Source organism: Cenococcum geophilum (assembly GCF_001692895.1).
Source record: "Cenococcum geophilum 1.58 unplaced genomic scaffold K441scaffold_64, whole genome shotgun sequence".
NCBI classification, from domain to species: domain Eukaryota; kingdom Fungi; phylum Ascomycota; class Dothideomycetes; order Gloniales; family Gloniaceae; genus Cenococcum; species Cenococcum geophilum.
The window spans coordinates 565,122-592,511 of NW_027137622.1; the positions used below are offsets into that span (position 1 = coordinate 565,122).

Genomic DNA, 27,390 nt, shown 5'->3' on the forward strand with positions numbered 1-27,390 from the left:
AAGAGACGGTGTTCTCCGGATGATCGGCAGCGCTAATAAGGCACTTACAGCGAGATGCGCCAGGGTGGTGTATACGTGCTAGTTATTTACTTAGTCTCACTATGCCTGAATGGCTGCGCTCGCCGTCCGTTCGCGCTAGCGCTTGTACGCCGTCCACGCATAGAATTTCGTAACTGTTCCTTACTGCTTCGCTTAAGGTAGAAGGCTTTGAGCTAGACCTTTATATACAAACTCGCTATAAATGCTTAACCTAGCAAATTCTCTATCCTAACGCAACTTATACCGTTAATACTAAAATTAATACGCCTAGCCTTAGGGCTATACCCCGCTTTTATACCTCCATCCTTTTCCTAGTTAGTCTTGTCGCCTGCGCGCGTGCCTATCCCTTGCACAGATAGTGTGGGTGCGATTGTGGCCCGTGCACGACGTCAAAGAAGGTGAGGCTCGCTTAATTGGATTTTCGCAATAGTAATTGGCTAAGCACGGGCCACCATCTTGAACTATGCAGGGCTGTCCCTTGCGCGCAATATGGTGGCCCGTGCTTAGCCAATTACTATTGCGAAAATCCAATTAAGCGAGCCTCACCTTCTTTGACGTCGTGCACGGGCCACAATCGCATCCACACCATCTATGCAAGGGATAGCTCTACAGCACCCAGTGGTTAGCGTGCTTTATTAACTTTCCCTTCAACAGCAAAATACCAAAACTTCCCTTATAAAAAGGCCGTGCAGACGTGGCTGCGCTAACCACCGGAATTGAAGAGAGGGTGCAGAGTCTAGACTGGCTCTACTGCTAGCCACCGTTAATTGTTTTTTCAATCTCCTCCAATCTACCGCCAGTCTCGAATTTTGTCGCCATAGTCCAATAAAGCTGTAATATCGAATGACCTTGCTCTTCTAAAGAATGCCTAGACCGCGGTAGCTATTTGCTGTACGTTATGGGAGCTAACTAATATACTTAAGGGTTTAGCCGTAAGCCTTTTATATCCTAATCCTTCTCTTTTCCCTATTATTCTTCCTCCTTATTTATTTATCTGTACCGTGTTGTAATCTGAGTTATCGTTACTATAGCCATGTTTTTCTTCCTCGCGGTAGCTCTTGCGCTGCTCCCTGGCGCGTCTACTATCCCATGGGCAGGACCGGATATAACTAATAAGCCCCACCCTGCACACGAAGGCTGGAGCCCAGCTACAACCGGTCTTGTAGGAGCTATAGGAAAGGGGTATGAACTCTTTAAGCGTCAAGGGATTAGCACCTGCGGCTACATTAGCGGAACTTCCTGTAAGTTATACGCACACAAATTTTGTCCGCGATGCGACTAACTCCATCGCAGCTCGTCCAGTTACTTGCAGAGTTGATGGCGACGTCTGCGTTACCAATACCTTCAACGGCGTTTTCGGCTGCTGCCCGGGCACTGACATCATCGACTGCCTTCTGGCTACAGCCTGCGTTCCTTACGCCTCATTGGGATACTGCAACGCGGCCTGTCGATCTGACAATTATATCACGCGCTGCGGCAGTGCAGCCCCTTACTGCCAATACGACATCTTTGTCTTCCCAGACACGGAATTCACATACTTCGGCTGTGCTATAGCCGGAACCGTCGTCACTGTGTACCCGACATACAACGGCGGCTCTGTAACTGTGACATACGCACCTTTCACGGCTACCACGACCCTAACCACGACAGCCACACCCCCGCCGACTATTACTTCATCTGCACCACCCGCATCGCTATCCACGACAACGACACCAACACCAACACCAACACCAACACCAATGCCAACACCTACTCCCGCCGGCGCTATCGCGGGCGGTGTCGTCGGTGGCATCGCCGTCCTCGCCGCCCTAGGTTTCGGGATTTTCTATTTACTCACGCGTCGCCGCCGTGAAAATGCTTCTGGGGCAAGCGGGTTCGCCCGTGACGGACCTGCAGGCGGCCCGCCACCAGTAGACCCCAAGCCGCCCATCAATTCATCCGTTGGGCCTGCGGGAAACGGCGTTGCAGGCGTAGGTGCTGGTGCTGCCATCGCGAGTACAATGGGTGGTGCGCAAGCAGAGTACTACACACAGCCTAACGCTGCCGGAGCGCTGCCAGAAATGACGGTACCTGTTCCTACTGTATCACCAACGCCCTACCAACCACTACACCCGCAGCGCCATATAGGCTATACGCCCGAAGGCATGCCTACCAGCGGATTAGTGCCGCAGGGACAGCCGATGAGCCCAGCGCCGCCATATACGCCTGATGCGAGCCAGATGAGGGCTACACCGGCGCATAGAGGCAGCGTGCCGCCTCCAATGGGCGACGCAAATATGATTGATGGGAGGCAGGTGTGGCCTACAGGACCAGGGGTGTACGAGGCACCGGGGAGTGTGCCGGGTCAGCCCTTAGGCATTAATATGGGTGAGATGAGAAGGTAAGGAATACGAGGAAGGTGATAACGGGAGAATATTGTCTTCGGATGGGAGACGTGGTAAAGGGAGGTATTCATGTTTAGGTATAATAGGAAACGAGTGTAATGCGCGAGCGGTCTTGGCACTTACTATGCGTGTCAAAATATCGGTATTCTGGCGTGCAGTTATCTCTTACCTCAGCAAGCCCGTAGAATCAATTAGCGGACATACGTATATCCGCAAGCGGATATCGCTAACCTTTTTTGTCAAAAAGTTGATTCTATGGTCTGAGACTTTATTAAGCGACGCGACTTAATTTGTATATAGAGCAGTCACCTTCTTTAACGAATTGTTAAAGCTACCCACGTAAGGTCTAGGGCTGCACATAGGCTTAAAATAATCGCAAGAACCAGCTCTATAATCGATCAACTTTTGGACCTTGTATATATACCCATTGCGACGTCCGTTGCGACGTCCGTTGTGACATCCGTTGCCTAAATATGTATGGGGATATATATAATATTTAACAAAGATAATAAAGCCACCCACGTAAAGTCTAGGGCTGCATATAGGCTTAAAATAATTACACGAGCTAGGTCTATAAACGATTAGTTTTTGGCTCTTATACGTATACTTGTTGCGACATTATAACGTTATAGGTATTGTTACAATCCTTAACAACGACTTTTTTTTTGAAGAAAATAAGCACGGCTCTAGGGGGTTATAGGCCAATTCAGACCCAATATCTATAAAATATCGGGCCGTCTCTCTAATCGATGAACTTTTAGAAGTATTTTAAGCCGTCGTGGTTGAGCGATTCAGCCACGAGTGTAGGGGGAATCATAAAAAAAGTCGGAGCTCGTAACAAACCTTGTGGAACGAGACCTATCACGCGAACACTAGGTATTAGGGCTTACTTCCTTGGCGAAACAGAACTAAACATTGCAGAAAATGCAGAGGCACACGCAGCAGGGAAGCACTCTGGGTATGAACTTACAGCTTGGGAAGGTATCGAGCAGACTGTGGATTTGCTGGCGGAGAAGCGTATTAAAGTTATCATCAATGGGGGTGTGCTGAATCCGAAAGGGTTGGCAGAGAAGACCCAGGAGTTGGTGAGCTCACTCTCCAATGAAGCTGCGATTAGCGAAATAATGGCTTTTGCATCAGGTTACACAAAAGGGTCTCTCGCTCAAGATCGCGTACGTGGAAGGTGATAATCTGCTACCAATCATGAAAGATATCAAGAAGCATGGCCTTCCACCTCACCTAGACTCAGACAACCCGGTTTCAGCCAGGCAGGTATCAAAAATGACATAAGCTAGCTGGTAGATAGAGACACAGAATTGAACGATTGATCTGCTTGATTCAAGGTGGCTCTAAGAGCCCTAATATACATAAGGAATTGACCCTAGTTCAACCTTCGGTGTCCGTAGTCGTTCGGAGTCCGACACCTCAGCAGTAAAGCTACCTCCGTGGCCAACACCCGGAAGTCCACTTCGCCAAGAATACGCTTGCGCTTGTGGAGAGCGAATCAAAACCAGTCGTATCGGCCAATGCTTACCTTGGAGCTCGAGAGATAGTTAAAGGTCTGGAACTTGGCGCTGATATCATCATTGCCGGGCGGGTCGCCGATGCTTCCCCTGTAAGTTCAAGATCTTTCCATTGATTTATTCAGATGCACTAATTATCTGGAAGGTCATCGGCGCAGCGTGGTATTGGTATTCCTGGTCTGATACTGATTATGATAGACTAGCTGGCGCTCTTATAGCTGGGCACTTGATCGAGTGTAGCGCGTACGTGACCGGCTCCAACTTTGCCGGGTTTTACGAATATCCCTTATCCGCCCCACGGACTATTCGCTTACGCTCATAGTCCTACGCAGCTCAACGGAACACCGAGCTCAACGGAACACGAGCCCCACCACATGATTTTAAAGCCGTAGATTTCTACGTAGGCTACATATATACAGAAATTCTTGGTGGAGCACCTTAAGCAATAGCCTAGCTACAATCCTGCCAAATATTACGAGTCTAAGGCCTCTGCACGTTGTGTAGCGTCCTCCTTTACCTGCTTTTTTACCGCATGTACAGCCACCCTACCTGCCTTCTCTGCTTCCTTTTGAACTTATTATAATACTTTAAGCCGTCCATCTACTGCAGATATTAAGCCTCCCTTTTAAATAACCCGTTAATTAGTCCTTTAACGCTTTGCGCAGGCGCGTACTACTACCTATATTAAATATAGGTCCTCCTCTACTAATAAGTAAAGCACAGTATTCTTTCTAGCGCTCTTATAAAGTATTAATAAAGGGTTCCTTACCCTATTAGGCTGCTTAATAATAAAGCTACGAACCCGGTTTATCGTTATCTATAAGCTGCGCGGTGTATTAGGTTTGTGGCACTATAGGTTATAGCCGCGGTAGTTATAGTATTGTCGGTAGTGGCGTAGATAGACACACTATAGCTGTTTAACGTCGCAATCTAGTTAATATAACCTCAGAATTACATGAAATAAGGCTAGTCTTTGCCCATCCTAATAGGATAGATAAGGATTTAAATGTAGTTGTATTTTATTTAAGAAATCTCTTAGTCTAGTCGCGTCTAAGAGTAGGTAGTTCGGTGCCGTTAGGCGCATAGAGCTTAAGGATACGCTGCGCGCAATTATAGACTTAGTGGAACAGCGCGCCGACTCTAAGGCGGTCCATTTAATCGATATAGGATAGGAGAATAGCCTCCTGGTGTTAATTAAGCATCTTATTACTACTAGGCCTCTGCATCTTACTCTTAATACCGTTAACGCGGTTATAGACACGTTTAAACGGCGCATTATATAGGTGGGCTGCCAATTAAATATTGGGTGTTTTTATGCGTAATAACTCACGAAGTGCATCTTGCACGCGTATCCCAATAATTTCGGATTCTGTAGGCATGGTTGTGGTGATTTAATTGTATAAGGAAATAGGTAAGGCTTAATCTTGGGTACACGTTCCGTTGAGCTCGGTGTTCCGTTGAGCTGCGTAGGACTATGAGCGTAAGCGAATAGTCCGTGGGGCGGATAGATCAGCTTTATGATCTCGTTTTTGGGATTGCCGAAATCGAAAAAGATGGGAGCTGCGTGATCACTAAGCACGAGAATACTAAAGGCATGGTTACTGCCGATATAGTCAAATGTCAATTCCTGTATGAGTTGCAGGGTAACATATATCTAAACAGCGATGTAAAGGGTATCCTTGACGACGTGAAGGTTGAAGAAGTGGGAAGAGACAGGTAGATTCTTTGGAAGGCCCGAAGAGCAACTTAAACTAACACCCCGCAGAGTCCGAGTGTGGGGCATTCGTGGAGCACCACCTCCCCCAACCACCAAACTGGCAATCTTCTATCGCGACGGCTACCAAAGCGAGATCCTAGTGAACGCTACTGGGTATGCAACCACCGAAAAATGGGATGTATATGAGCGAATGATGCGTTTCGGGCTAAAGCGGAGAGGAATCCTTGACAAGTTCGACGTTCTTGAATTCCAAAGGCAAGACTCTATATTTCTCTCAGCGTGGTATCAGTCAAAACAATTAACTGACTTGATAAAAGGGTGGGCGTACCCCAACCAAATCCAAGATCCCAACTCCAAAGCACGACCTACATGCGCATTTTCGCGGAAGCCTCCGACCCAAGCATCAACATCGGCCTCGCGCAAACGATGAGCGAATTCTTCATGCAGCACTTCTCCGGTACCCCTCCCCTTCTCCCTCCCTTTGCTCCTCACTCCAACTGACCCTCCCAAGGCTTCCATCATTCCATGGACCAACGCTTCGCGCTCCCCCGCCCCTACCTCTCCTACTATCCAGCCCTCTACCCGCAATCGTCCCTCCACACCGCCATCCACATCCTCTCCCCCTCCTCCGCCCCCTCCACAACCCGCACAACACCCCCACCGCACTTCGCGCCGCTGACCCCGCGCGAAAACTACGACACCGCCTCCCCCACGCCCCTCTCCTCCTTCGGCCCCACGCAGCCCACCCGCCTCGGCGACATCGTGCTCGCACGCAGCGGCGACAAAGCCGGCAACGCCAACATCGGCTTCTTCGTGTCCGGCGCGCACGCCTCGGCGCGCGCGTGGGCCTGGCTGCGCAGCTTCCTGACGCGCGCGCGGCTGGCGCAGCTGCTGGGCGACGACTGGGACGCCGCGTACCACGTCGAGCGGGTCGAGTTTGCGGGGATCGGGGCGGTGCATTTCGTCGTGTATGGGATTCTGGGGCGGGGCGTCAGCGGGAGCGCGCGGTTGGATGGGCTGGGGAAGGGCGTGGCGGATTATTTGAGGGATAAGGTCGTTGAGGTGCCCGTGGCGTTGTTGGAGGGGAGGAAGGAGAGGGCGGTGGGGACGAGGCTTTAAGTCGGAGTGCGAGGGGGGATTGACTGGGTGGTTGGGTGGTTAGTTATTGGGTGAAATAAACATGGGGTAGAGTTGTACTTACAGTTATGCCTCTGCATCAACTCGAATTCTCTTGTGAAAAATCTCCAGTGCAGTCCATGTCAGTGAAATCGTAAACTTGAGTGCCTCCCACAGTAACGCCTTGAAGGCAAGCGCGCTAGATGGTTAGAAGTCTTAGAGAGCTTTAACAGGAACAGAAACCTTATAGAGGAAGAATAGTATAGCGTGACCTTCTCAGGAGAAGGTGCCTCAATTACGTGGGGGGCTATCCCAGAAAAATGTACAGTTGAAGTGAAGAATATGGCCTTAAACCCCAACACCAACATTAGGCTCTAAAATAAATCAAAGTTGGTCCCAAAAGTGAGCGTAAAGGGTATATCGCAATCCAGCAGCTAAATCGCACGTGGGGTTAAAATCAACGCAGATGCCAGCCTTCCAAAATAAAACAAAAGATGTGTCGGAACCAAGACCAGGCGATGACGAATTAATCCCATGTGTAGGGAAATCCAGGTGCTCACCCTAACTATTATGACACCAAAAAGCCTCCCATGAATTTCAGAAGATGACAAGACGGGTGAAAAAATGTAGGTCATCTTACACGACAGGCCAACAAACCCCAATCCGAAGCCGTAAAGCTCCTGTCCTCTTACACCACGGGAAACTATGTCGAAATCGTAACGTTCTTCCTTGCACTTGGATCTTCTGGAAAGAACCCAAAAACGAACCGGAACAAGTCTCGCATCCAAGAAAATTGTTCGCTCCGACCCATCCACTGCACAGCGCGCGCCACCTCCCCGGCAGTTAGCCGCCTTGGTGGTAGTTTATGGGCATTTCGTAGTGTTGGGTCGGTCATTACAAGCTTCTTATAGGACTCCAGCAACTTAGTCTGCCAGGGTGCTGACCCAAATGAGTTTGATGGTAAGCTTTTTACATAGGCGGGTAACGGATGTCCACGAGTATATCCTGCGTTGATTGCAGCTTTCATAATTAGTGCCTTGAGGCGGATAAGGTGAGGGTCTTCGCGGCCTGCCGTTGCGGTAGAGGAGGTACGTTGGGATGATTCCGAGTAACCGGACAAGGTAGATGCGGAGGATGACCAGCGGTTGTGAGTCCGGGTTGTGTTATTCTCTGGTCCAAGAACGAGGATATTCGGCACATTTGGTTCATCCGCTGGTGACAGCTCTTCACGGTCATCGAAGATGGTGGTAGGAGTCTCGGGATTCATGGATACGGCGCTGTGATAACTCTCGTCGACGGAGGAAGACCGCTCGGACCGTGAGGGCTGACTGATTGATGCGGGGAAAGCGTACTGGCTTGGTCGAGGAGTTCCTCTCTCTGGGCGGATCTGTGTCCAGCCTTCCCGAAAGAGGTCACAGAGTTCCCAGCAAGCCTGAACTGCTGAGCCGAACAGCTCTTCGTCGGCGGGTTTTCCATCTCGGTTGTTTTGCCGGATGCTAAAAAGCATTTCTGCCAGTGACCAGCAAGCTCGTAGTAATGCATCCGTTTCCTCGGGCAGCGATGTTCTCTGCTTCATGAGTCTATGGCATAAAGTCAAATAGAAATCGAGCGTCCTTTCTCTGAATGCCTCGGGCAAATTTCGGTCGTGAGTATTATATAGGTGGTTATTTAATTCGAAGCTGACACGGAGCACAGAGTCCGCGGTTTCGTCTCCTCGCTGTCTAACTTCGAATAAAGCCTGGCAAAAATCCCGGCATAGTTCTAGAGTCGGCCGCACCTGGCTAGCGTGGTCCTCATCCCGACTGTCATATAGTTTCTGACAAAGCCGCCAACAGCTCTGCCAAGCTTGCTCCTGCGTTTCGGCCCTCCCACCAGAAAACTGAAACATCCTTTCCCGGTGGTTTTGGCTGAGTTTAGCCAGCGTATTACATAGGGTCCAGCATTCGCTCAAGGCATTTCTAAGTGCTTGGATCTCTCTCTCTGCATCATGGATGTCCTGGAGAGCTTCACCCATAGTCTGAGTGCTTGTAGACACCACCGAGGCGGCCTCGGCCACCTCGGCCACCTCGTCCGGAGTTTGAGCTGTGCCGTTATCCTCCGTTTCTGCAATATCTAGGGCAACGAGTTAGAGGAATAGCCGGAAATAGACTAGTCTCATATTCACCTTCTAGACTTGTACTCGCTCTGTTCCGCCTTCTCCGTTCGTCCTCCACTTCTTGTCGCGTTTGTGCCCGCGGTGTTGTACGCTCTGCAGGTCCTGGCGGGGGGATTGATGTGTTGATCGGAGAGGTGAATGCTCCAGACGTTCGCTGTGAGTGCTCAGCCGCAATGACTCCTAAACCTGTTAAACGCTCCCATCGTACCTTGTCATCAGGTAATACATTAGACTCGGGTGTTGTTGGCGACCTGGTAGTAGCGTCCGAGCTATCCGTTGCCGCCGAGGAAATATCGGCCGAAGAAATGACGACCGACTTTCGAGGTTGCTGGAATTTTGCCTGGTCAATGAGTGGTGAAAAAGAACACGGGCTGTCATACTTACAAATGTTTTGAAGTCGGCTGGGGCATGGATGACCGATTGTGGGGCTTCATCGGAGTTTGATCGTGCCCTTGTAGGCACCACCGTGTTGAGTTTGGTGAGCTGGCGGATGGTTAAACTACATAATACCCAGCAGTGGATGTATAAATAATGCGCGCCCACCTTTCCTGCACTGCCCTGGCTTGATGGACTGGTAATGTCCTCCATGTCTGGCGACCTTATTATATCACTCGACTCATCCTCACTAAGAGGATTTTCTTGCGCATCATCTTCTATCTGCAGGGGCCTTAGCGAATGGATAGTAGAACAGCCCTGATGTTGTTACCTCGGTCGAATTCGTTCCATTGCTATCAACAGGCGAGGGGTCTATATGGGCTGGGTAGGGGCTCGGGGGAGGTTGAAGGTGGTCAGAAGTGGTGCCAGAGGATCTTGGAGGAGTCGCCATCAGCATTGTAACATAGAGTAAAGATGGCGGTACTCTCTCACCTGTTGGAGTACGCATGGTGGGGGAATGAAGCTGGTGAGCTGGGAGAGTCCGTATATGGGCTGAAAGCAGACTTCAAGCCCTGAGTAGGGGATGGCATTAGCTGCGTCACCGTTGCCATGCTCTGAGGTCGCAGGTGTCGTGCTGCGCCAGAGCTGCGCCGCTTGGACGAGTCCTAGAGCAGGGCTCCGCTGGGCGACAAAAAGTTGCCTTGCGAGCAACCAGCTTGTTGGTAGCAAGGCCGACGGACGTGTTGCAGCGACGAATCAGGCAGCGGAGAGATGCGCGGGCGACAAGCGACACTGCTCGGGAATCTGGAAGGCGAATGGTGCAGTTAAGAAGAAGCAATGGCAGCAGCAAAGCAAGCTCGGTGCGGAAGTTGATATAGCTTTGATGGGGCTCTGGCGTGGAGTTCGGAGTCGTGTTGGTTTGAAAGCAACACCTTCTTTGTGCTTTGTCGTCTCCTTCGCGGCGTGCCGTGGCCGACCTCGAAGTCCAGGTGTTGGTCAACTCACCTAGGTAACCGTGCGCTGATGGCGGCCGCGTCTTGGCTAGGACAGTCCAATGGGAGTGTGCCGAAGACCAGCACCCCAGGCATTTAAGCGCTGGTGGATGTGCTGAATGTGAAGGATCCGCTCCTTCTCTGCCTGTCGGGCACGCCCTAAACGATGACCCTAAGCACTCTAGCCAACCTAACAACACCTAACAAAACCAACGGGTAAGATAGCGGCCTGTGTCGAGAGGCCCTGGGCTTGTCGCAGCACCAGCGCAGTGGAGCTGGGAAAGCCACCAACAACGGCGGATGGTGCCGATCTGTATTCGCAAAGTAAATTCTCCGTTCCACGACTCAGGGCTCGAGAGTTTGAGAAACCAGCAGATCCGACACTGACTTGTGGCGAGTCTACCGTGCTTTTGGAGGGGACTTCTGGGGGGGCATTCGCAGTTTCAGGCTGCTGGATAGGTGGGATATGGGCGTTCGTGCAGTAGCTCGTGCAGAGTGCGGCCGTAGCTATCCCACCACAAAAAACCACCGCGACCACTGCGGCCGCTGCGATTACTGTGACCACCGCAACTCAATTCGAAAACTGCGGCAGCGGGCCTTGGCCGGCAATCTGCAGCCTTTGCCGAGGGTCTTCGCCCCATCTGCCCTGGTTTGACATGCAGAATCACACCGGAATACGTGGCGCGCTGGCGCCAAACGAACAGAGGCCGTCTGGCCGTCGCCATAAACGCGAGAGCGGCTTACGCGGAACGCCATGGCCTGGGAGACTTTCCTTGGTATGCAGCTCGTTGACCGACGATGCTGAATACCGACAAGTGTGCTGTCCGTCATCTCGCTCCTCAAACCCGAGACGCAGGCACCTTTTACAACTATGGCCGATTGGGGGCCAGAATCTTGTCGTTGTCTATCTTCAAAGGTGTGGGACATTCTTAGCTTTTGCAACACTGCGTCCCGCTTCCTGCTTGCTGCGCCCTGCTTCGTTCGCGTTACCTTTTATCGCTCACCTGCAGTGCGGGATATCGCCCAGGGGACGATTCCTCTAGACTTTCCTTTGGCAATATTCGATAATCGCGCTTAACCTCTCGCGCCTCTTCGCTTGCATCTTCCCCATGTCCCCATGCTCATCGATGACTCGATGAGCCAGAGCGTTCACGACACGGCTGGCCGACCGGGGCTCCACCTACTCTATCCCGGTCTACTCTGTGCTGCAGCATCTCCGGCAGCTGACGGGCCGCAGAAAAGGCTTTCTAGTTGCGGATAGCCGGACACCACCAACATGTGAACTGGCCTCCAGAGCTAGCAAAGCTAGCCAGATGCGGAGAAGGCGGACTCCGCGTGGCTAAACCTTGTCCGCACATCCCCAAGAAGGCCAACGGTTAGGCACTTGCAGTATGGGCGCTTAATCCTGCTATATCTTTGGCAAACCCCATGCACATACCAACAATGCTTGTCTTTTCGTCAAGTTACCTAAGCTACCTTCGTGGACTAATTCTCTACATGTCACCGCCACATCCTCGTCTTCAACAAGTCTGCATTCATGTACTGTTTGTTCCGCTTGAGGTTACGACAGCGATATCTGAAGCTCTGCTGGCTTCGTTCCACATCTGGACTTACGGATTGAGGGGCGTTATAGCTTAGAAATCTCTTTATGGTAATTCGACGCCCTAACTTTTTTTCATTATCTGCTGAAGAAAGGTGGGGCTGGAAGCACTGGTCGTAATTCGGCAATCTGAATTCTCCTGTTGCTCGCCTGACCGGACCGTTCAACTAATTTCAAGCTCTCTTCTGCAGAATTAATATATTACCCCACACACCCACAAACAGCACTCCTAGCAACCAACCCGCATCGTTTAACTTACTGCATATTGAGATTCCACGCCACCAACACTAATCTTACCAAAAGAGGCTATGAAGATGCTTTGATCTCCCGCTACTCCTCGTGCATGTGTTGTTCTCCGGTTAACTTATGTACCTCTCCTGCGTGGACAAATTCCAAAAGCGCCATGGACATGGTGGAAGCTTGAAGACTTCAAGCCTCCCAACTCTTAGTGCATTCCTCAAGGAATGACCATATGACGGGTTTCCCAACACTGCCACCCTTCGCTTGCAAGCGTTAGCTTCCAACAATCCACGGCTGAGCAAACATCCATCAATACTGCCTGCTTCAAAACCATGCCCAGTTTCCGGAAATCTTCCTTGCACTCTGTGCTCCCGTCTCTACCGGGTTCTCCCAGGTACCAATGCTCAAAAGTGGTCCTTGGATAGCCTATCGCCGAAATATTCCGTAATTTTTTATAAGAACTGTCTAGGGTTATTCGCGATCTATCGCGTCATACTCTAAGTGAAGCTCTTGCACTCGGAATTCGTCCACAGACCTTCTCCCATCTCGGGTGGTGTTCATCCCGGACGCTGATAGTCTTCTGGCAAATATTCAACTACGACATTGAACTCTAATACCTCCTTTCGACCGATCCCTCACCCTTCTGATTAACAAAGAGCTAGAAGATGCTGGTGCTAGGACCCAGACCATTGGAAATGAAACCTGTCACTCCCCAAAACCAACACCGATGGACCATAAGGAACGAGCTACGTGGAGGCCTCGCCACACGATGCCCGTCCTAGAGAATTGTCTTCCTGTTAGACTAGGTGTTATCCAGGGGTCTGCACTCCGGATGGAACCAATGTGTAAAATCTTCTCCGGGGAACTTCTAGAGTACATGTTCTCAAGCCTACAGCTAGCCCCCCAGGAACTATAGTGATTGGGTCATGCTGCTTAGCCGTTCGGAGCGTGAGGCACAATTGCTGTCCAGACGGTGCCATTTTTACGAATATTAAATTTTTAAAACCTCTACTTGAAATTCTACCTGAAAGTCTATACGAAGCTCTAAAGCTCTACTAACATACGGCGTTAATATACTAGGAAGGCTCTATAAACACGAAGTTCTACACAAACGCCTGCACGAACACCTCACGAAGCCCTCCACAACGCTCCCATAAATGTACCAGACTAAAAGCTCTACAAAGCTCTACGGCTCTATGGGGGGTTAAGGAGATCTCCCCCTTAGAGCTCTATATAAAGCTTCTGCTACATAGTGTATTAGCCACCCAGTGAATTGGCCACACGAAATCGGTTACAAGACCCTCAAAAATGAGCCCAAATGCAAGCTCTACATAGAGAAGCTCCAAAAAAATCCCTATAAAAGCTCTACGCAGAGCTCCGGTACGCGTTAAGCATAGGCCCGCGCCAAAATTTTCGTCGACTTGTACCCCAACGATGAACATGTTCAAATTTCCAGTATCACCGCTCGGGCATTTTAATATCTTTCCTCGCCTTAATGTTTCTTCCGAGTTATATGATCTAAATTGATCCAAGCCTTTTCATAGAACCACCTTCAACCTCGATTACGCAATAGCTAACAGGACAGCAGCACACGAAAATTGCGAACGAGTCCGGACCCTAGACTCACACACCAGCAATCGTTATGGCCTACACCGTCTCTCTGCATCTTGTTGTAAACGCTTGTTGATCTTGTTGATTAAACGGTGCAAATTCATACCTTTTTAAGTAACAAGTACGGCTGCTTCAGCGGGCTTCTGCCTTCTTTAGGTACGGCCCTACGTAAAAAGGGTGTAAATCCGCACCGTTTGGCCAGCGACATTAACACCCACTTAAAACGAGATTCAAAGAGACAATGTACTGGTAGAAGCGAAATGGCTCGCACTGCGCTTTGTGGCTGCCTTCCTCGGACAACCACGAGAAATTGGCTCGAGAACCTTCACCTTCTCTTCCATGAATATATAACAGGAGAACGTGCAGCGACCTGAACAAATCAACGCGGAACAGCACAATGCACACGCCAGTCTATTATCAACGATCTTGGTCCTGGCATTGTCACGCTTAGCTTAAGTGTGGCTCTACTCGAGTCGGCTTTCTGCACGAACCTCAGGGCGTCTACGTCGACATTGGCACGGTTGGCGTTGGTTTCCTCAACGGTCAGCCTTGCTCAGGGCCACAATGGCCTCAGCTCCGTGAAGGGTTTGCTGACTTAGGGACTCAGAATTTTATATAATAAACTAAGGGATTAAATAGCGGGGACGGTGGCGAGGTTTCGCCTTGTGGAACGAATGGATTCTAAGGGAGATGAAAAAGGCCGGGACCGAAAACGGTAAGTACTGAGAGAAGTATTATCCGCTGCAAAAAGAAATTTTTTATGGGACAGCTCCCCAAGGATCTTGGTAGATCAATAAACATTCAAACTTCACACCATCGCATTTAAATCGCCGAAGCAGCCGATCTCGCGAGTTGTCAAAATATACATTCCTGTCATACTAGATCTCTATCCCAGAAATCCTATCAGCGTCTCCAACATATCCCTCAGCATCGCCTCCCCACTGCCAAGCCCTTCGTCCATCCCATCCAGCTGCTCCCTTAACGTCTTCCTCAAGTCTGCCAGCCCTTCATCCCTCTCCGCCAGCAACTTCACAATCTTCTTCCTCGCGCCATCATCCTCAGCGACCAACCACGCTAAAATTACGTCGACCGTCTGCAAACAAAACAACCCAGCATCCAGCCGACGCGAAAACCACTCATCCGCCATCTCCTCAACTTCCTCCCTACTCCTGCCACGCCTCTCGTCTTTAATCTGCGCATCCACAGCCGCAACACGGCCCGCATAGTCCCGGCGCAGCGCCACCAGCTTCCCAATCTTCTCGTAGTCCTTCTCGACAAACTTCGCCAGCGTGCGGATCCGCGGCGCCGACGCCGCCGGCAGCGAGCGCAGCAGCGCCGCCAGAATGCCCAGGAGGTGCTCGGTAGTCGGGGCGTCCTGCCTCTTCATGAACATGGCGAAGACGGTCTTGAGGCCGGCGGCCTCGACGAGCTTCTCGCAGACCAGCGCGCCGCGGTTCGGGTTGCGCTCCTCGGCGTCGTCGTCCTTCGCTTTTGCGCCGCCCTTTTGGGCCGACGCGGCGGTCGGCGCGGCCTCGGCGTACCCGGTGGCGTGGTCGAGGACGCGCAGGGCGCGCGGCTTGCTCATCTTGCCCTCGCGCAGCATGATGAGGCAGAGCTCGACGCCCTCGGCGTCGACGAATTTGGCTTTGCCGTCCGGCTCGTCGACGACGCAAGTTAGGCAGTCGAAGAGATTCTCGACGTACTCTTCCTCCTCGCTGTCCTTCCGCGGGTCGCGCTTCCGGTACGCGGCGAGGAGTTGGAGGAGGGTGTCGACGCCATCGAGCTCCGTGAGGCGTTTACGGTTCGCCGAGGAGGATTGCAGCAGGATGGCGAGGATTTCGGCGGCGTATTGCTTGTTTTGGGTCAGGGGTGATTCTATTTTCTGGATGCGTTTGAGGAGCCAGGAGAGCAGTGTAGTGTCCGCGCCTATACGCTCGGCAGTGGAGGGCTGCGATGCGAGGTTTTCAATTACGCTCAGGGAGTGGTATACGCCGCTTCGATCCGCGTCTATGCTTTCGTCAAATCGTGAGAAGTTCGAGACTAGCAAGTCGAGCAGATCCGCATCTAGCATCACGTCGACTAGGGCGTCCCATTGGGCCGGCGAGGCCTGGACATCCTCGTCTGTGAGCTCTGAGATCATTTCGATGGCGTCAATCGCAATGTCTGTGTTTTCATGTGCTAGCAGTGACACCAGCGAATTGACGCATCCCAGTTTCGCAAACTCCTCATATAGTTCTGGATGTTCTGAAAGTATCGAAAGCGCCTTGATATCTGCGTCCAAATCCGCCTCTGAGCCCATGAATTTCTGAGGATCGTCTTCGTATTTCGCCCGCAATTCCGCGTTCTTTGATATCCGCTTCTCGAAACTGAGCGCCAGTTTGCGAAGCCATGAGCTATCGATCTTCTCTTCCATATAGTGTTCTTCATTATCCCGCGTATCCAGGTAATCCAGTGCTTGTTTGGCCTCCTCCTCTATGCCACTGCCAAAGAAGCGCCCTTCATCATCTTCATCCGGACCGTCATCCTCGGCGAGGCCAGGAGGGAGTTCTGGCCCTGCTTCTTCATCATCCAGATCTCCAGCCTCTACCGAGGCGTGGTCCCGCCGTTTGGCATCTCCGTTTGCGGTGAGTTTGGCGGATTTGTATGATTGGGTTGGATCGGAGGGGCTCTCGAGTTTGCGTTTGGAGGGTAGGTTAGGTCTTTTGAAGAGTTCGTCTATGCTCGTCATATCGGAATGTTATGTACAAAAGGGGATGGTGGTTGTTCTTAAGGGTGTTGTGGATTTAGAACTGGATTGATGGTTCCGCAGACTTTGGGTGGTCAAAGCTCCAGGCCTCCACCTTCACGATATTTTAAATACTGTCTATCCGTTCACTCTCTATAGTCTATCAGCACGATCCTAATAGAACGGTAATAGTAACTACTAGGTTCCTGGGCTCTACTATATAGAGGTATAGAGGCCGATTTTATAGAGCTCTAGAATATACTATTTACCTTTATTGTTATTAGTAAAAGGTATAGAGGCTATAAAACTAGGTATTAAAGGTATTAAAGGACTTGATTAATATAAAGCTTATAATATAGATAAGAAAGGAGTAATAGATAAAGCTTAAAGGCCTAGCTGGTATATATAAAATGGGGTTATTTATAGTATCTTTATAAGTAATATTAATATATTAGAGAAAGGTTAGGGATTTTTAATAAGGCTATAATAAGATTCTTTAGTGTCTTATACCTTTCCTAAAATATTAATACTTTATTAAACCTAATATAAAAATATTAACCTTTAGGGATTAGTAGGTAATACATTATTAGAGATAATTAGAAATACTAATAAGGGCTATATTAAGAATTTCTATATTTCTTATTGCTTAATATACTCCTAATCTACTAGATCTAAAAAAAAAGTTAATACGCGCTTTAAAATACTAAATTCTATTGCTACTTTATATATTAAAGTCGCGAGCTATTAGCGCGTAGAAGATCCTACTAGAAGCTTACTGCCTACATCCTATCGCTAGCTAGCTAAACTACTATACAGTCTCTTGGCAGCTTCGCTATTAGCGTCACTAGCTATTAGATACCTTAGAATTTAACACGATATAACTTTACGTTTTGGCACTAAGAACCCTGCTTTATATAATGCTAGTAGCAAGATTTAGCAGCGGAAGAGCCAAACAATTATTCTTAAATACTATCTGAAGTAAAACCTAGACTAATTTTTGAAGAGAAAGTTGCTAGAGCTTGCGGTAATGCTTCTAAATTATAACTATAGAAGAAATAAGGTCATTCATAAAATTCGTAATATCTGGCCCTTCATAACAAAAGCAAACTGAAAGATCGGATCTATTCTCGCTCCCAGGAGATTTGAATGCAATTTTGGAAGAATTCTGGTAAATGTATTGCCCAGAAATCTTCTTAAGCTGCATTTTGCCCCCAATAAATTCAAAAATATCCTTTATATTCCCATTACAGACTTTAAAACCGTATAGTTTAAGACAAGAGATTTTCGAGGAGAGCCTTGTAAAGGCCCCAATAATGCTATCCCGGTCGGTAAAGATCCATATTAGGTCTAACATCGTTATATTTCCAAAATCTAGAGTATTAACGAGGTGGACAAAAAATAAACTGGCACTTTGTCGGTATCCCAAATGTAACCCCAATCTGTTAATATTAGGAGCCAGAATAAAGAATTGCACAATACGATCCACCGTACAGGCCCACTCTGGCTCTTGTAAATCGGCAGGGGGTGTAATATATAACTGCAGGTGGAGCAACTTCTTTAGGGAGCAGTCAATTGGATTAAACCATCTCGGAGACGGTAAGAGTAGGATTTCATATCTCCAAAACCACCCATAGTCCATGATAGCTGACTCTAATGGGAGCTTGGCTGTTACCGCAGCGTGCAGAGCAATAGCGAAGATTCTGTTAACTTGGGTGGATATAGTCGTCTCTCGCAAATTCTGACCGGCGGTCACCTTGCGGAATTGAGATTCCCCATAGCTGCTCAATGGGTAAACACCATCATCCGGTATATGAGCCCCAAACGTAAACCGTGAATAGTCTCGGATTTCAAGAGTAGAGCAGTTGGGTAGATTAGCAAAGGCTTCCTGGAGGATTATTGCGTCAAGACCCGTTTCCGTCATATATTGGTTCTCATTAACATAGCGAGAGTAACCTTGCAGGCTCTGTTTCTTTATTTCGTCATCCCTAGCCGTTACTGGAAATACTGTTAAATCTAAATCTTGGAAATCAAATACGACAGTCCTCAGGCTTTCTCTTAATCTTGACTTTGAAATAGCAAGTAAAGCCTCGAGGCCATAAAGAGAGGGAAAGAATTGTTTTATAGTGAAATGCTCCTGCGTAAAGTAATGGAACGTCTTCGAGCTAAGCTCACAGCATGTGAGGCGGAGGTTGAATAAGTCCTCGGGTGGTAAGAATGAAGTGATAATTTCGACCAATTCTACGGGTAGCTGGAAGAGACGAGACATTTGAAAGACTAATTCATGCACATTGCTGTCAGCAACTCAGTAAGGCCTCATGGAGCTTCCATTGAAATTTGGTGACCTACCAGATTGAATGGCAAGGCAAGAGTGGCCGTGCAGAATGAGTATTCGTATAGAGCAGGCGTAGCTACTCATGTAAACCTCGATATGGATTAGAAAGCCGTCAAAGAGGTGTTCTTGTCGTATTTTTACAAGTTTAAATCTTGTGCGCGTTTTTATATATTTAAAGTTTTTACTGCTGCCTACCAGCAGCAAGTAGTAGAATTTTAGCCGAACCCAGCCGATCTCGCTTAGCTCGTTACCCGGTTAATAGAAGTTTCCAGAACCAACCGGCTGCAAGCCAATCAAAGCTCCAAACCTATTGCGATTTTGAAGATTTTCCAACCAAACAACCGATAAGCGAACCAGATCAGTTACATCACTGGTTGGAGCAGACTAGGCAGTAAGAAGTGATTGATAAACAGGCGGAACAAATGGCAAAGTAGTCAATACAGGCGGAAAATATATCAAATTTAATGTTCATAACGATATGCGAAATCTGGCCAATCTCAAGCGGACTATCCCTTTGCTCACCTCAAGTCTTGTCTAAACCTGTCTCTGTCTCTTGGCTCTATGTTCTGCACCCGAGGAGTCAGCATATCCTGCGGTGCCCTGTGAAACATGTTGCTCAATCTCCGCATCCTGTTTCCCCTCTGAGAAGTCCTGCTCAAAGTCCTTTATAGCTTTCAGGCTCATCTTGATGTCTTTCAGGTGGAGCTCTCTTCCCGCTGCCAGAGCTAACGCACTTGCTGTTCGCACAATGTTTTTGATCTGTCGTCCATTCAGTCCCTCAGAGGCCAGACTGTCCAAAATCGTATTGTCCAACCAGCCAGGCCTGTTGAGGAATGCCATCCATAGATCTCGTTGGGACGCAATCGACAGGGCTGGATATTTGATTGCGAGGTGAATACGGGACTTGAACGCAGCATCGAAAGACCCAATGCGGTTTGTTGTAAGGAACATAATGCCCTCGTAGTACTCGAGAAGTCGCAGAAAGACTAGGCCAATGAGTTTCAGGCATTGAGGTGTAAGAAAAAGGAGTCCTACCAGAGACAAGACCATTACGCTGTAAATCATGATGACTTCGTTGTTCTAAGAAGACGTCTGCTTCGTCAATGAGGACTATGGCATTCCAGGATGTAGCTAGTTCGAGGATATCTGTCAGAGCACGCTCTGTAGCGGCTGCATCTGCTCCGAGATCACCAGAGCTAACTGTATAGAGAGGTCGTTTAGTATAGTCAGCTATACTCTCTTAGTAAGAGTTAGCAGAAGCTCATATTCTTCCAAAGCAGCAAGTACTTACCAGCCGTCAGAGTTTTCCCTACACCAGGTTCTCCATGAAGTAAGAAAATCATCCCTTTCCCTTTGCCTTGAATGTGATCATCAAACTGCAGTCTCTCATCCGCATGGATCTTGACCAACGAGTGAATCATCGACTTCTGTTCCTCTGCAAGAACCAGCGACTCGAAGGCTCTAGTATTATACTCAAACTCCTGAATATAGTCAAGCTCGAAGAAGCACCACCTCTTGGCACTAAGTGAGAAGCCGGGGATGACGTTATCGCATATGAGGAGCTCATCGCCTGAAAGTACTGGTGGCTCACCTTCCTTCCACTTCGCGGCTCGAACTGTGGAAATTTCCTCGCCTTCGCCTTCTGATTCCTCGTCTCCCCTCCACTTCGCGGCTTGATCTGTGGAAACTTTGACCTTGTGTGATGGTCTGATCTGAGCAAACTTAGTGCAGTCCACAATGATGCGGCCTTTGATCTGCTTCTTGTTATTGGATATTCGACTACATCGCGTCTTTGGCTTACTATGATGGATTGATAACTGTATTCTTTCATGAAAGATCCTCGAAATGGGCAAAGTGAATTTGCGCTCCCTGAATAGTACTGAGGATGGACACCATGAAGCTTGCAGTACTTCTTGCCTCTGGCCCTCAGCGCTTGGGATATGTCCTCCACCTGAGAGTGATACTGCAAAGGGAAGGCACAGAGTTGCTTAAGAGGCTTGTAGCCATCGTACCAGCCGATTGTTATTTCCTCTTCAGCATATCCAAATGATGTGCCATCGTTTGCTATCTTTTCCGTTTCCAGGATCCAACCTCCCCAGTATCGTTCCATGGACTTCAGCTTCAGGACTCGGTGAATACCATCTTTCAGGGTGTAGATAAGGTCCCCTGGGCGAAAAGCCATCCAAAGATGGTCGTATTCAATGCCTGGAGCAGTTAATTGTGACTCCATGAACGCATAGTAGCTTGAGATCTCGCTGCTTAGCGTGTTGTACATGTAATTGAGCATGAAAAGCAGGTGCTGTGCGGCCAACTGGTCTTGAAGGTTGATTCCGTATTCCCGAAGCTCGTTGCGATAGTGGAAAATACATCTCGGCTGGTCACGGAGGACGATATTTCCAGTCTTGAACGTCAAGCCCGGATACTCTTTGATGACCGCGCGTAGAGCGGCTCTCATGTACGGTGATTTCACTTCCACATCCGTATATTTAAGCTCTCTGTCCCATCCGTAGAACCTCGTCAACACAAGTGCAGATTCATGATCTTGCTCTTTTAACTTCAACTCCGTTCTTCTCGTTCCAGCTTGCAAACGGACTCGGCTGCCGTGTGAATTGTAGCGAGATTCATAGGTCTTGATCTCAAGCTTCGTTCCGTAGGTATCATCAATCTCATCGGGGTCGTTCCTAGCTGTGGCAAACACGCGAGGAGTTGCAAAATCCATTGCCTCCGAGGTGTTGTATAACTAGCAGCTTTAAATAGACCTGAAGTTAGCCACTCGAACCACAAAATACCCAGAGGTAGATTATGGCCAAGGGATTGGAGACAGCTTGGTCGAACTTCACCTAGCTCGTTTACATTTAGATGGAGAATTGGAAGAGCTCACCGTTCTTGTTTGTTTTTTTGGAGAAAAGGGGATTATACTCCCTTAGCTGTATGGAGAAATATGTAAGACGCACTATGTTGAGAGAATGGCCATAGGCGTGTTCTTGGTGGAGATCTGACCGCCATTTCTTCCTTAGGGCGGCCGCCTGCAGAGCGAGGCACCATGTGTACGGCATGCATGCGAAACGGAGAGGACATGGGGGTGCAGGCAGTCAGCTGAGCTCGCAGCCTAGTTTGCTTTTTGAAGGCACAAAATTGGCCCGCATCGCTTATCCCATCTACGATCGGAACATATCTAACAAGGCTTAAAATATTTTATTTTCGACATTATACGAATTCTAGCCCAGTCTACTCGGATGCATCTCCCTCACTCTGGCCCTCAGGGTCAAGATACTGGATACTTGAGCCGCCATCTTGAGTTGGTGCCAAACCACTTGACTGTTGTCCAGCATCCTGAACTTCGACAGCTCCAATGCTGTTGTACGGCTGATCGAGAGTGGATTCATTTCGCCAGCGCTGCATCATGATCGACGTCGAGTTGTCGGGTGATAACTTTATCTTCTTCTCGGCTTCAGCTTTCACGTCTCCTCGGTTGAGCTTCCGCAAATCTCCACGAGTTCCCCATCCCCTTCCCACTTCGGCGTAATCAGCGGAGGGCTTCTTTGGGGCTTGTGCTGGTCCACTATCCTGTACGAATACATTTCTCTTTAGATGTTACTCTACAACTATTGCATGAGGAGCCACCAACCGAGTGTCCATCGTTATGTTTCTTAGATAGAGAAGTAGTACTGTTGTCCATCGTATTCACCGCGGATGTTTCAGTATCTTAACCCGCGGTAGTTCTTTCTCAGCCACGTCTGGAGCAGAGTCCGGCAGGTGGGCAAGCAATTGGAAAGGACGTACGGTAGGTTTCAGACACCAATGTCTGGCTCAAATAGTAGTGGCCCAAGTCGGAATGTCGGGTACTCTGTCGCACATGAAAGAACTGATTCTGGGGGATGCTTCATTGCTTAAATGCCGTCCGAGAAGAATCTTGGAAAATGAGGATCTTTGGAGAACTTTTGGGAGATACTTTAGAAACTTTTCATTCATGATGAAGCTCAGACAGCATTTGATATATTTAGCGCTCCGCATGGCCTGTAATTGGTTTACAGAAGGGTGACATTTCTGCGGCACTTTCGTGTGTGAAAAGTTTCAACCTAATCGGTAAACCAAGAAGCCATGGGACGGTTTCGCTGCCTTGATCCAAGGGCAAGGCGTGGTTGAGGTCGTGAGTGAAGTGCGAGTAAGTCCATGCATGAAATGCACTGCTAGGCCCATTACAGTGGGAATCTTTGGGGAACCCTGTGAGAACTTTGACGCACAATAGGAGGCGGCGGGAGCGTGGGCCACTTCCCGGCGTCTGATGATGAAACCCCTGCACAACCTTTTGGCAGAACTTTGGCAGGCACTTTTGCCCCGCGAATCAAATGTCAGAGCGGGTGCAGTCTGCGTGGGGGCTGACAAAACGCCCAGCAGTTGAGAGGCGATGTTATTTCCGGCCATGCATCAAAGAGCCTCCGCCCGCTTCCTGGCACTCGTGCGGCGTAAGTAGACCCTGTAACCTGTTGGTGCCCTTGGGAGAGAAGTTGCGCCGTGCGCTTCCACGTCATTCAAAGGCAAGGCCGTCCAAGAGTCTTTCAATTGTCGGCAGCTAAGCGGCTTGAAATAAAGGCATAATAAGCTCGCAACACCGATCTTGCAAAGCTCATCAACCCTCAGAGCCTTCGTCTTGTCTTTGAAAGACTGCACATAGATCAACCTTTGCGAGTTGCTTTTTGTCTTCTCGTTGATTTTGCAATGCCCACCCCCACCTACAACCATCTATGGAACGAGCAAAGCTCGAGCTCGAGCTCGGACACGCTGGGCTCTCAATTTCCTCCACCGCCGGAGTCCTACGGGTGGACTGGCCTTACCGGATACCCATCCATGAACTACTCGAACTCTGCGCTGGACCCGCCATATGGTGTTGGACATGCTCTTGATGAAGCCACACTCAATGCGGCGAGACCCCAAGGCTCCGCCTATGATGAAACCACCTCTCACCCGCCGCCCACGAGTTCAACTTCGGCCATACGTCTCCCCTCTCCCCAGAGTATCGACTTTACATTGAATGTTCCCATGAACAATAGCAATTCGTCAAATCGATCTCATGTGCGACCCATGGACCCGCCTCCAATGCCTCAGAAACCTAATCCACGCAACTCAACGGTTACTCAGGCGGACTGGGAGAAGCATGAACTTGAAATCAAAAGGCTCTGGCTCGAAGAGGGGAAGCCACTCCCGGCCACGATGGAGATCATGTCACAGAAGTTTAATTTCAAGGCGTCGTATGTCCACCCATCGTTATATCGAAGATGTTAGTCTTCTACTACCAGTTCCACTAATGTATTATCCCAGTACGGAGCAATACAAGAAGCAAATAAAAAAATGGAATTTGTCGAAGTACCTGCCTGCTAAAGAAGGAAATTGGATGCTGAGCAAAGCCAAAAAGAGAAAGCAGGAAGATAACAAAGATACGTTGTTTAAATTTCGAGGCCAGGAGTACACGGAAGACACCATTCGCCAACGTCTCCAAAGGAAGAAGCTTGAACCTGAGAAATCCAATGTTACTGCAGGTAGTACAGCACATCTACTCCGCTGATGCCCACTGACAAATGTGTAGACGCACCGACCCCAATCGGGATCAAGTACACAACTCCACGCAACGACATCCCTTCACCAATGGATACCTCTTTCTCTTCTGTGCCAAGACCTCGGCCGAAATGGACACCGCCCCCAATATCAAACCCACGCTATCACCAGCTGAGACTGATGTGGAATGGTCTCTCGAAAGCTGACTTGGACGCAATATACCAAGAAGCTCTAGCAGCAGAACGGCTGGGAAGGTTAGACGAAGCGGAGAAGAAGTTCCGCGATACCTTGGCTGGGTTTGAAAACCTACTTTCCTCCACCAATCCAGACACCAAGGCCGTAGCCTACCGGCTAGCTTCATTTTATGCCAAGAATGACCGCATGAAGGACGCGGATGCAGTCTTTGATTGGGTTACAGACAGACATATTCAGAGCTATGGATTCGCGCATTCAAAGACTATTGATCACCTCCTGAAAGTCGTGGAGATGTTTCGCTATTGGTCTCGAGCAGCAGATGCAGTAACATATCTTGAGCAAATCCTTCAGGCAATGGAAAACCGGACTTTCTCTAAAGATCTCCCGAGGAATGGCCCACAAAACCCAATCTTGGTCCCAGATGACCCTTCCATCGAGACCGGAATGCACAGTACAACATCGGCCTCGCATCAGCCTTACCCTCATTTCTCGGTGCCCGCCGCTGGGCCTAGCATGCCTGCCATGGAGTCTCAGCCTAGCATGATAGCTGCAGAGACCGGGAACACCGAAACAACGGAGAGTCAACTTCTTCGCCTAATCCAGCACTGCGAGCAATACCCAGGCGAACTAGCGACGCACGCTCTACGCTGCCGAACGGCTTTGCTAGAACATTACGACGAAACAGGTAGCGAAGAGAAGATGAACGAGGCGCTCGATCAAGCTCAACAAGCCTTTTGGGGGATCTTGCGCTCAGACCAGCAGAAGACAAGGGCCCTTTTCGAAGCCTGTATCGACTTGACAAAGTGGTTCGTCAAGGCCGAGTGGTATCAAGCCGGCGATGACATGTTCATCCAACTCCAATCCGACATGGTAGAAACCCCTAGACTGGATGACGGGCAAGTGATCACCTTGCTAGAGCGCATTGGACTGTTCTATCAGGGCCAAGGGATGTGGGATGAAGCCTTATCGCGGTTTGAACAAGCACTTGCCGCATGCTACGCGAGATATGGTGAGCAGAGCGAGCATGCAAAACGTCTGGAAACCGCCCTAGAGACTGGCCATTACGAGATGTACGTCCCGTCACTGGAGGATGGCCCGCATCCAGTCGCAGAGATTGCTCATTCAGGTCCGGGCAACCCGCTGTCGAAGCTTCTCCTTCTGATTGGAAGACTTAAGTAGGCCGAATGCATAGGTTGTGTCCTTCAATAGCGTGCCTAGATAGTTAGATGAATTCTGATCCTAGTTCTCACCGCCCTGTGTTCTGTCTAAATCACACTGATCGCGAACTCGTCCCACAACTTGCCGGTGTTTAGTTATCTCATAAATCAGACCCCTGGTGGATTATTGGTAAGTGGGGGCATACTGCTCCTTATCCAACAAATTCTCCACCGAGGGGCGTCGTTTGGTGGTAACGGAGCGTCTGTGAGGCATATTGCCAGGGTGTACGGTAGGGAGCAGGCAAGCCGAGCAGGGGTCACAGGAGAGTCGATGGAAGAGGACGATATGGTAAAGAGTATAGCATAGCCTCGTACAGAGACGAACCGATGAAGAGAAGAAGAGGGTTGCAAGCCCGAGGTGCTTACAAGGAGGTGCCAAGCCAAGCCTAGCCGAAGGCCAGGCCTTGGCCTCGAGTAGGGGATAAAATATCCTTACATAAGATTACTTAAAGAATCTATTACATTAAAAAATTATATTATAACTTATATATTTAAGTTACCGTATATAAAAAGAGATAAAAAAGAGCATTTTTAATTTTTAAAATAGTAAAACGACGCCCTAAGCTCTTAGACCCTCGGTAGAGAATTCGTTGGTGATAAGAAGCATGCCCGCACGTGCGCGTAGTGCACGTACCAACGATCTTACCTCAGAAACTCAGACCAAGAAATCGATTGTGCGGATATAGGAATATCCGCACCGTCCGCTAGGCTGATTTAGGACGGCAATCGTTTTCTTGGTCTGAGAGACTTTGGCGAGATTTATAGGAAAACCTAAACACGTTTATATAAGAAGACCTTATTAACTTTAACGAAATTAATCTACCCTTCTACAACACCTGTTGATATAAAATTATACCAAATTATAGAGAAAAGCCTACTATATAAGTTATAAGATCTTTAGCTCCTTATACGCGCGTGACGTTAAGAGGAATTCGTCGCCGTAGACGCCCCAATTCTACCTTTGCACCGCCGAGCCGCTCAGTAAACACTAACGCTGAACGCTTACGTCCACGCCCACGCCGCCAGCCCTCTGCGTAGAGCTGTGGAGCTTTGCGAGAGCTCTGCGGAACGAAGCTCAGGGGGAGACCTGCACGGAGCTCTGCACGGAGCTCTACCAAAGCTCTGCAAAAGCCCTGCACGAGGCTCCGCACGAAGCTCTGCTCGAAGCTCTGCACGAAGCTCTACTCGAAGCTCTGCACGAAGCTCTGCTCGAAGCTCTGCTCGAAGCTCTGCTCGAATCTCTACTCGAATCTCTACATGAAGCTCTGCTCGAAGCTCTGCACGAAGCTCTACACGAAGCTCTACACGAAGCTCTGCAAGGAGCTCTGCACGAAGCTCTACTAAAGCTCTACACAAAGCTCTGCACGAAGCTCTGCAAAAGCTCTGCACGAAGCTCTGTAAAAGCTCTACTAACACGCAGCGCTAATATACTAGGAAGGTTCTACAATTGGCTCGTACGAACGCCCGTCTCTACAAACGTCTCTGCAATCGATCGCCCGTACGAACGTCTGAACGTCTGCACATCTACACGTCTGCACGTCTGCACATTTACACGTCTGCACGCCTGTACGTGGCTCTGCACGAGGCTCTGCACGAAGCTCTGCACGAAGCTCTAC

The 27,390-nt window shown here is 49.2% G+C and overlaps 8 protein-coding genes across 8 annotated transcripts; 3 read left to right on the forward strand and 5 right to left on the reverse strand.

The window, feature by feature from the left end:
• The first annotated feature begins 1,038 nt into the window (after positions 1 to 1,038).
• Positions 1,039 to 2,546, forward strand: K441DRAFT_700303 (uncharacterized protein). Its single transcript, XM_067653240.1, has 2 exons — positions 1,039 to 1,280; positions 1,333 to 2,546. Exons 1-2 carry the CDS (start codon positions 1,073 to 1,075, stop codon positions 2,421 to 2,423), a joined length of 1,299 nt encoding a protein of 432 aa, XP_067498265.1. The 5' UTR covers positions 1,039 to 1,072; the 3' UTR covers positions 2,424 to 2,546.
• Positions 2,547 to 3,328: 782 nt separating this feature from the next.
• Positions 3,329 to 6,782, forward strand: K441DRAFT_587140 (DUF1446-domain-containing protein; the record flags this gene model as incomplete). The annotated part of the gene is given in 10 exon segments (XM_067644661.1): positions 3,329 to 3,508; positions 3,564 to 3,680; positions 3,692 to 3,695; positions 3,887 to 4,038; positions 4,092 to 4,267; positions 4,986 to 4,989; positions 5,460 to 5,662; positions 5,712 to 5,942; positions 5,981 to 6,120; positions 6,175 to 6,782. Coding segments are annotated over 10 exon segments (1,815 nt in total), but the record flags the coding sequence as incomplete, so codon positions are not given.
• Positions 6,783 to 7,482: 700 nt separating this feature from the next.
• K441DRAFT_587276 (uncharacterized protein) lies at positions 7,483 to 9,760 on the reverse strand (the record flags this gene model as incomplete). The annotated part of the gene is made up of 6 exons (XM_067644668.1): positions 7,483 to 8,891; positions 8,944 to 9,088; positions 9,143 to 9,262; positions 9,319 to 9,417; positions 9,478 to 9,591; positions 9,641 to 9,760. The coding sequence occupies 6 exons, from the start codon at positions 9,758 to 9,760 to the stop codon at positions 7,483 to 7,485; spliced, it is 2,007 nt and encodes a 668-aa protein (XP_067498267.1).
• Positions 9,761 to 14,392: 4,632 nt separating this feature from the next.
• On the reverse strand, positions 14,393 to 16,512 carry K441DRAFT_668609 (DUF1716 domain-containing protein). Its single transcript, XM_067650020.1, has one exon. The coding sequence runs from the start codon at positions 16,478 to 16,480 to the stop codon at positions 14,639 to 14,641; it is 1,842 nt and encodes a 613-aa protein (XP_067498268.1). The 5' UTR covers positions 16,481 to 16,512; the 3' UTR covers positions 14,393 to 14,638.
• An 872-nt stretch (positions 16,513 to 17,384) lies between these two features.
• On the reverse strand, positions 17,385 to 19,182 carry K441DRAFT_303670 (uncharacterized protein). The gene is made up of 2 exons (XM_067641052.1): positions 18,824 to 19,182; positions 17,385 to 18,751 (listed from the first exon to the last, which is right to left on the reverse strand). Exons 1-2 carry the CDS (start codon positions 18,891 to 18,893, stop codon positions 17,511 to 17,513), a joined length of 1,311 nt encoding a protein of 436 aa, XP_067498269.1. The 5' UTR covers positions 18,894 to 19,182; the 3' UTR covers positions 17,385 to 17,510.
• A 50-nt stretch (positions 19,183 to 19,232) lies between these two features.
• On the reverse strand, positions 19,233 to 21,802 carry K441DRAFT_303674 (P-loop containing nucleoside triphosphate hydrolase protein). The gene is made up of 5 exons (XM_067641053.1): positions 21,691 to 21,802; positions 20,611 to 21,556; positions 20,101 to 20,563; positions 19,845 to 20,048; positions 19,233 to 19,795 (listed from the first exon to the last, which is right to left on the reverse strand). The coding sequence occupies exons 2-5, from the start codon at positions 21,526 to 21,528 to the stop codon at positions 19,344 to 19,346; spliced, it is 2,037 nt and encodes a 678-aa protein (XP_067498270.1). The 5' UTR covers positions 21,529 to 21,556; positions 21,691 to 21,802; the 3' UTR covers positions 19,233 to 19,343.
• Positions 21,803 to 22,030: 228 nt separating this feature from the next.
• K441DRAFT_668612 (uncharacterized protein) lies at positions 22,031 to 22,880 on the reverse strand. The gene is made up of 2 exons (XM_067650021.1): positions 22,438 to 22,880; positions 22,031 to 22,376 (listed from the first exon to the last, which is right to left on the reverse strand). Exons 1-2 carry the CDS (start codon positions 22,486 to 22,488, stop codon positions 22,038 to 22,040), a joined length of 390 nt encoding a protein of 129 aa, XP_067498271.1. The 5' UTR covers positions 22,489 to 22,880; the 3' UTR covers positions 22,031 to 22,037.
• Positions 22,881 to 23,990: 1,110 nt separating this feature from the next.
• K441DRAFT_668616 (uncharacterized protein) lies at positions 23,991 to 25,818 on the forward strand. Its single transcript, XM_067650022.1, has 3 exons — positions 23,991 to 24,058; positions 24,129 to 24,346; positions 24,394 to 25,818. Exons 1-3 carry the CDS (start codon positions 24,021 to 24,023, stop codon positions 25,734 to 25,736), a joined length of 1,599 nt encoding a protein of 532 aa, XP_067498272.1. The 5' UTR covers positions 23,991 to 24,020; the 3' UTR covers positions 25,737 to 25,818.
• The last annotated feature ends 1,572 nt before the right edge of the window (positions 25,819 to 27,390 follow it).

Coding starts and splice junctions, on each gene's coding strand:
- K441DRAFT_700303 (XM_067653240.1), top strand. CDS start 1,073: ATGTTTTTCTTCCTCGCGGTAGCTCTTGCGCTGCTCCCTGGCGCGTCT. Junction 1,281..1,332: donor CTACATTAGCGGAACTTCCT/GTAAGTTATACG, acceptor ACTCCATCGCAG/CTCGTCCAGTTACTTGCAGA.
- K441DRAFT_668609 (XM_067650020.1), bottom strand. CDS start 16,480: ATGACGAGCATAGACGAACTCTTCAAAAGACCTAACCTACCCTCCAAA.
- K441DRAFT_303670 (XM_067641052.1), bottom strand. CDS start 18,893: ATGAGTAGCTACGCCTGCTCTATACGAATACTCATTCTGCACGGCCAC. Junction 18,752..18,823: donor TTGCCTTGCCATTCAATCTG/GTAGGTCACCAA, acceptor TGCATGAATTAG/TCTTTCAAATGTCTCGTCTC.
- K441DRAFT_303674 (XM_067641053.1), bottom strand. CDS start 21,528: ATGGATTTTGCAACTCCTCGCGTGTTTGCCACAGCTAGGAACGACCCC. Junction 20,564..20,610: donor ACAGTTATCAATCCATCATA/GTAAGCCAAAGA, acceptor AACAAGAAGCAG/ATCAAAGGCCGCATCATTGT. Junction 19,796..19,844: donor GCGTAATGGTCTTGTCTCTG/GTAGGACTCCTT, acceptor TCATTGGCCTAG/TCTTTCTGCGACTTCTCGAG.
- K441DRAFT_668612 (XM_067650021.1), bottom strand. CDS start 22,488: ATGGACAACAGTACTACTTCTCTATCTAAGAAACATAACGATGGACAC. Junction 22,377..22,437: donor AACATAACGATGGACACTCG/GTTGGTGGCTCC, acceptor GTATTCGTACAG/GATAGTGGACCAGCACAAGC.
- K441DRAFT_668616 (XM_067650022.1), top strand. CDS start 24,021: ATGGAGATCATGTCACAGAAGTTTAATTTCAAGGCGTC. Junction 24,059..24,128: donor AAGTTTAATTTCAAGGCGTC/GTATGTCCACCC, acceptor GTATTATCCCAG/TACGGAGCAATACAAGAAGC. Junction 24,347..24,393: donor GAAATCCAATGTTACTGCAG/GTAGTACAGCAC, acceptor ACAAATGTGTAG/ACGCACCGACCCCAATCGGG.